Genomic DNA, 7500 nt, shown 5'->3' with positions numbered 1-7500 from the left:
GCCTTGATGTTCTAGTGGTTGTCCCATGATGCTCTAGTGGTAGTCCCTTGATGTTTTATAGTGTTTGTCTGTTGATGGTCTAGTGATTGTTCCTTTGATGTTCTAGTGATCATCCCTTTGATGTTCTAGTGATCATCCCTTTGATGTTATAGTGGATGTCCCTTGATGTTATAGTGGTTGCCCCATGATGCTGTAGTGGTTGTAGTTTGAATAATTGGGTGAAGCATGTGCTAGCCTTGTCTTGGTGATCTTCACCACTCACTTCACCAATCAAGAGCAGACCAGACGAAGTGTCTGGTTTAAATAAGACAGACTCCTCCAGAATCCTCTCTAACAATGTTCTGTTCATCTGCAGCTGATTCTGATCGTTGATTTTTCTAGACGTTCTCACAAGAAAATAATTGTAACTGATTACATTTTAATTTATCACAAAAGACTTTTCTTCAGTGATTAGTTATATAAGCTCCATCTCTCAGTATTGTTCAGATGATGATCAGATGTCCAGACGTTGAAAGGTTTTCATTGGGGGTCCTCATTTTTTTCACATGACTGTGTAAAAATAGACCCAATCAGGAGAAGGCAGGGAGTATGAGTGGAGACTAGAGAGAAAAGAGGAAAGAGTGGTGGGGAGGGTGGGTTGGAGGGAGAGACAAGTGTCAAAAAAAGAAGGGTGAGCTGAGAGGAAAAGATAGGTCAAGCACACTGACCGTTTCAGACCCTTTTAACATTACTGCCGAGGTCACACGCACTAGACCCCTCTCGAGAGGGACGGGGGAGAGAGAAATTGGAAATTGGAGAGCTGCTGAGAGACCGAGAGATAGGGAGAGGGAGCGAGAGAGGAAAAAAAAGAGTAAGAGTGAGGATGAGGAAGATGTTGACACATGGCTAGAAAGTGTCTCCACAGGGCTTTGCTCGCTCTCTCTCTCTCTCACTGTTACATGCACAGTAACCCAGAACTTGTCTGGACATTACCCGGAGGATCGGTCCGGTCTGTGTGAGTGCAAATGGTCAGATCATCTGTACCAACACACTACTCAGCCTTAATCCCATCTCTGAATGGAGTAGGTCATTTTCTGGAGAATTCACAGTAGCGTGTTGATGACATCATTATGGATGAGTCGGTAGCCTCGTTTGCCTTTTTGCTATGTGCTGTAAACAGAACACTGCTATAGTGCACTGCAGTAGTAGATATTTAACTAACATTGACCTAAACATTAGCTGATCATCTATAAATAAAAAAAAACAACCATCAAATAAAACTCACAGCTGTGAATAATGACTACATATAAGGATGAGCAATATGCCGCCCACCAGACTAACCACCAGGCTCCCCTATCCATCATGTCAGACCAGCTGGCACATTTAAGCAGAGTGGTTCATCCAGGTTGGTTTGCTGTGCTTTCAATCAAACTCAGCACGTTGCTAAACTCGCAGCTACGGTGGGGCTGGTTTTTCCCACTGATCAGTGAGCTCCCACAGCGCCCCCTTCCTGTGTACTAGATGTACAGAACAGAAATTTGACATCAGTCAATGTCCTACATGTCCTAATTTTGGAATACTGTTCTCTTTTTGAGATAGCGTAATTAATTAACAATAATTAATTACATATTGTGGCATTAAATACAATGTAATGTAATTAGTCACGTTATGTATTTTTTTTTTATACGTGTCCTTACTGTATTTATGTATAGTAATTTATATTCTATTTTTATATACCACCCTCTTATCTCACATTCTGTGTAAACATATTTTATATATATATATATATATATATATATATATATATTTATTTGGCTTTGTACCTGTACTTCGCACAATGACTAAGTTAAATCTAATCTAAAAAAAAAAAACTAATGTCATTATCTTAACAACACATTTTATTACAGTGTTTTATTAGTGTTGTAGTTTATTAGTATTAGTGTTTAATGTTATTAGTCCTGTTTAATTGGATTAAGTAAAATAAAAAAAATCACTGTTTTTAGTACGGGATAGAGGACAGATTGCCGTGGGTAATATCTTGAAAATGAAAATGTCTTTACATACAGTGACACAACATTTCTTCCATATTGCCCAGCCCTAAATACCCTGTTGCCCTAAATACAAGAATTTTAAAATAGACTCCAACCGGCAATCTTCGGGGTCCAAGCACTGTGGGGTCCAAGCAAGAAATATACAGGATATGTGCAATGTTTTTAGAGTGCACCCTATTATAATACATGTGGGAGATTTTTTTGGGCCTGACTTGATCTTAGAGTTAGATTTTAGTCTGAGGGTGTGCCAGAAAGTAGCAGAACTCTCATGCTAAAATGGCTAGTTTATATGTCAGCTTTTTATTGGGTTTCTGTTTACTATTCTGTCTCCTGTTTTAACAAGCGATTTACTGCAGAGGTGAATTAATTTAAAGATTGTGCTGAAGTACTAAAACTCTGCACTGTACTGTGTTGCCTAATGCGATATCTGACGGTGTTTTCTTATGTAATAATAAATAAACCTCTTTAATTATCTGTGTTTTCTGATTTAATAACTAATAATTAGAGAAAGTTTCTTGTTTTCTAGTTTTGTTTTTTTTTGGATGATGATTGTAATAAAATCTTGTTTTCATTCCACGTCACAACCTTGGGCTTCCTCCACCTGTGGGCTCTGCTATCCAGCCGGTTACCACGGAAACAAGGCTCGGTGTTGTATTGTACGACGGGAATTATTCTTCAGTGGCTGCGCTCGGATCCGTGAGTGTTTTGTTTCTCACACACTCTCACACACACACTCTCGCTCACTCTCTGTCTCTCTGCCCCCTCCGCCCCTTTGCTCTCTCATTCAGCTCAATTAAATTCAGTGCTTGCTTTATTGACTGCTTCCAAACAATGTTGCCAAAGCAGTTGAGAGTACAGTGCTAAACTGATAATAACAGTCAGAATCATGCTGGAGGTTAATAACGGACATAAGGACAGCGTGAAAAGCAGTGTTCACACCATCTACGCAGTTTGTAGTCCGAATGGTTTGTTCACATATGCAGAGATACTGACAGAACCTCTGGATGAAGAACCCCAACCAACAGTGCTGTTATTTGGATTGCACTGGGAGGTTGTGTGCTGTGGTTCCAGTATTGCCCTATTTTTGTTTTTCATGGTCATGGCAATATACTGTGTGATGCGTCACAGTAATTATAGTAGTAATTGAGTAATTATTAAGTTGTTATTGTGACAGGTCTGCAGGTAACCGCTGTAGACTAGCGTTTAGACTTTATAGAGTCCGACACCAATATATTAGTGGAGTGATTTTAACCTATATGAATCTCCTTTCCTGACTTGCGCTCTCTCTCGCTCTCTCTTTTCTCTTTCTGCTCTGCCCATCTCTGCCGCACTGCCGAGGCAGCATTGTTTTATCAGCCTGCCACAGGTGTATCGTATATTGGATTACGAATGTGCGTGCACACACTCGCGCAAACGCGGTTAAACACACACAGACGCATAGCAGTAAACAATGGCAGCAATAAAACAGTCACATGCCCGCCGGAGTTTACCCAGAGACTTTGTCTTCATGGAGGAGCTGCAGACGTGAGACACCTCCAGCTTTCTCCGCTCCTTTTTCGTCTCAGCACCCCCTTAGCTTTCACGTCCTCCCCAGAAAAACCAGCAGTTCTGCTCTTCTTCCTGTCGGACCATTTTCCTTTTGTCAGCCTGCTGAAATGTGTTCGCTGCCCTGGGTTAGAACGTGAGAATCCATTCAGTGCATTCTGAAAAGCTGTGTATGTGGTTTCAGCACATTTATTGACTCTGAGTGCTGATGGAGCCGAGGATCGCTGGCCAGCCATCAGTAGCCGGAGCCTGGGAGAACACAATTGGCCTTGCTCTCTCTGGTTGGGTAGATGGCTCTCTTTCTCTCCCCACATCACTTCGGTGGGATGCTGGCCGGCACGGGCGTCTGCTAGCTGATGTAACAGAGCTGGGTACCCTGCTCCTTCTTCCGAGTGCGTTGCATCAGCGGCAGTTTGAAAAGAGGCAGTGGCTGGTGTCATGTCAGTCCCCAGAGACAATTAACGAGTCGATTAGGTAATTGGCTATCCAAAAACAATTAAATAATAAAATATATTAAAATAAATAACTAAATAATTATTATATAATAAATTACCTCTAAGGGCACATATGGAGGCGTGGGCTGCATCATCTCTTCCCTCTTTCCTTTTTTTTACCCTCTCTGACTCGTGTACACACACACACATACACACACACACACACATCACTCACCTATCTGGCTGTGTCTTCAGGTGTTTGTCCAGCGTCAGTCACCTGGTTCTGGACGAGATCCATGAGCGAAGTCTGCAGTCAGATGTTCTCCTGACCATCATAAAGGACCTGCTGAGGTCCAGGGATGACCTTAAGGTGGTGCTCATGAGCGCCACCCTCAACGCAGACAAATTCAGCAAGTACTTTGGTGAGAGCGCCGTGCAAAGCTATCACTGTTTGTCACAAAGCTGTCAGAGCACCAGTGTCCTCACACAAGATACTCTTATCCATCCCATACACACACACACACACACACACACACACACACACACACACACACACACACACGCACACCCTCTGCACTCACTTACTTACTGGAACTGTGACCAACAGCTCAGTCACCCTCCAAAGACGTCTCCCCACTCACACTACATGTGAATTCACACCTTATCCAGTGTCTGTAAGTAAGTAGTAATGTAAACTTTTCACAGATTATATATTAACCCTCACATTTCACACAGTGCAGTAGTGTGTGTGCAGTGCAAGTGTGTATATTCTGTATTTCATTCTGTATACATTCCTGTTTTTACTACAGTGAGAGACTATGCACCAAGGTTATTCACTCACCTCTGCCTGTGTTGATGTGATCTGACAGTAAACGTGATTTGATTGGATTTGAAGGCGAAAAGTCAGGCAAGACATGTTTGGTATCCTGTAAGAAAGTGGAAACATTGGGTTCCTCAGTTTTACATTACGGCTCAAAGCTAACACACACCACCAATGCTCCACCAGTTAGCGTAGTGCAATCTGCATTGAAGATCATAGGCAAATACACTAAAAGTATTTGGACACCTGCTCTGTTCCTTCAGAAATCAAAGGTTGATCCTGCTTTTGTTGGAGTAACTGTCTCAAAGGTCCTGGGAAGAAGACTTTCTACTAGATTTTGGAGGAGCATTCAGCGTAAAGAGCATTAGTGAGGTCAGGATGTTGAATGATGATCACCACCCCAACTAATCATCCCAACTCATCCTAAAAGTATAGGATGGAGCACCATCCATCATTCAAGAGAACACAGTTCGTTCCACAGCTCAATGTTGGGGGGGCTTTATACCCCTCTAACCCACACCTGGCATTAGGCAGGGTGTCAATATGTTCTTTAGGAGGAGTATCCACAGACGTTTGGACATGTAGTGAAAATTGAGTGTCTTTTAGGTGTGTTTATGGAGATGAGGTTGGTGATTGGGGTAGAGCAGCCTAGGCTGCAGATAGCAAACATGTCTTGATGGACTGCGTCTGGGGTAGGAGATGAATCACATTAGCCGAGCTCTTCTGTTAGGTCATAGTTCTTGCACTTTTTTGGCATAAATGAGTGAAAGTCATGCAATTATAAGTAATTGTGAGCTCAATAATATGCAAATTGGGATGTCCTGATAAGGGATTATGGAGAAATAATACCCCGTTATCAATTCAGAGCCACGGTAAACAGTATTTCCAGTCAATTGCCCAGGCCTGCGGCGCTCCCGGGCAGAATGGCTTTTGTGTAATGAATAATTATATGGGTGTTTGAGCAGAATGACTGTGTCCCGCTTTCAGCCGAGCAGTGAATGTTTAACTTAGGAATATGAAAACAGCAGGTATGAAATCAGCTCATTACAACACAGCGTGCTTCATAAAAGAAAGTTAAGTAACAGGATTTAATGTAAAAGTAATGATGCAGCTAATGGTCTCAGCTTTTCTTCAGGTCTTTTTGCAATTATCTCTCTCTCTTTATTTTAAAGATAAAGGTGCACGTATTTATTTTATTTCGTTGTCATCCAGGCAACTGCCCCATGATCCACATTCCTGGCTACACCTACCCAGTCAAAGAGTACCTGCTGGAGGATGTTCTAGAGATGCTCAGGTAAGCACAGGGTTACTAACAACATTCAGGCTGTCTATGGCTGTGTCCACACTGCAGGAAATACTTATTAATGAATTCATGTATTAATTTTATAATTTATTTTTGTTGCTTTAAGCATTAAGCTGGGGTTTGCACACCCTGGTCACCCGTCAAAAAGCTCACCTTGAACAAATGCTCTACAGAGAACCGCATTAAAGCAGCATTATGCAAGGTGTTTTTTTTTTTTTTTGCTCCTGGGCTCCCCCTCCAGTTGGGAAGTGTAGTTTTACCCCTATGAGTTTTAGCACTTTTACCCCACTGTTGTAAATACAAATCGCATTATGAGCTCCTGCAGGGTGTATGGACTAATAGAAATAATCATATTTAATTTATTTATTTTTTTCATATTTATTATATAAAATCTGAACACAAAAGTCACAATTCCAAGTTTTTCAGTTTATAAATAAACTGTTTCGGCAACGTTTTTATTGCTGCTGCTTCGCTGTTTTTGTAACAGCAGGAACTTTTATATCGAATAGTACCTACCAGACCTCCAATCCTCCAATCAAAAGCCTTGCTATTCACTATCTACACCCAACAGAAAGTCTAGGTGTCCGATGACGTGGTTGCACACATCACCGATGATTTAAAAAACTTGTGGAAGGGTCTAAAATTCATCTCCATGACGGCCTTAGACGACCCATATAGTTCAGATCATTGCAGATCACCGTAGCACTGGGCGGGTGCTTTATATCTGCTGTGTCAATCAGAATACAGCTGATGCAGTTCCCGGCTTCAGATAAGCCCCCCGGTAAGCCACCCGGTAAGCCACCTCTGCACCATTTAAGGTGGAATGCTATACTGGAATAAGAAGCTGGTGTAGATGCCACCTTTAACCTTTTGTGACTCTGGGGACTTTCTCAGGGGCCGATGTGCCAGCATGTTGGTTTATTGCTTGATGTTTACAGGTTTCGGCCACCGCAGAAGCAGGACCGCCGGCCCCGGTATCGGAGGGGCTTCATGCAGGGTCAGAACCCATGGCCTGAGAAGGAGCAGAAGGAGGCAGAGTACAAAGAGAGCTGGCCCTGCTACGCCCGCACGCTCAGAGACAGGTCTGCCTTTTTTCTTTTTTTACATTTTTTTATTTATATTTATTTGTTAAGAAACAGCTTAAAATAGCTTCACATATGAGCTGCCGTCTGAGTCTGTATAGAATAACAATCCCAAAAAAAGAAATGAACATCTAGCTCTGATGTGGAGCTGCACTTTAGCCGTGTTCTGTGCCTGATGTACATTAGGAAGCAAACATCAGAGATTAGAAATGCGTCGGCTGATCCTCTGCTGTTCTCGTTTGATTTTGTGCTGAACTGTTCCTTTAAGGAACTCTTATATGAATGA

The 7500-nt window shown here is 42.1% G+C and overlaps 1 protein-coding gene across 1 annotated transcript in view; it reads left to right on the top strand.

Moving 5' to 3' along the window:
- The window catches only part of dhx36 (DEAH (Asp-Glu-Ala-His) box polypeptide 36), a 59182-nt gene that overhangs the window by 9108 nt on the left and 42574 nt on the right, over positions 1–7500 (top strand). Inside the window, exons 7-10 of the mRNA XM_072695364.1 lie at positions 2652–2726; positions 4265–4431; positions 6042–6123; positions 7071–7214. Of these exons, the coding sequence (XP_072551465.1) occupies positions 2652–2726; positions 4265–4431; positions 6042–6123; positions 7071–7214 (468 nt within the window). The remainder of the gene's footprint in view (positions 1–2651; positions 2727–4264; positions 4432–6041; positions 6124–7070; positions 7215–7500) is intronic.

Source organism: Salminus brasiliensis, chromosome 13 (genome assembly GCF_030463535.1).
Source record: "Salminus brasiliensis chromosome 13, fSalBra1.hap2, whole genome shotgun sequence".
In the NCBI taxonomy this organism is placed as follows: domain Eukaryota; kingdom Metazoa; phylum Chordata; class Actinopteri; order Characiformes; family Bryconidae; genus Salminus; species Salminus brasiliensis.
The sequence above is the reverse complement of the archived record's forward strand: the minus strand, read 5'-3'. Positions and strand labels throughout refer to the sequence as shown.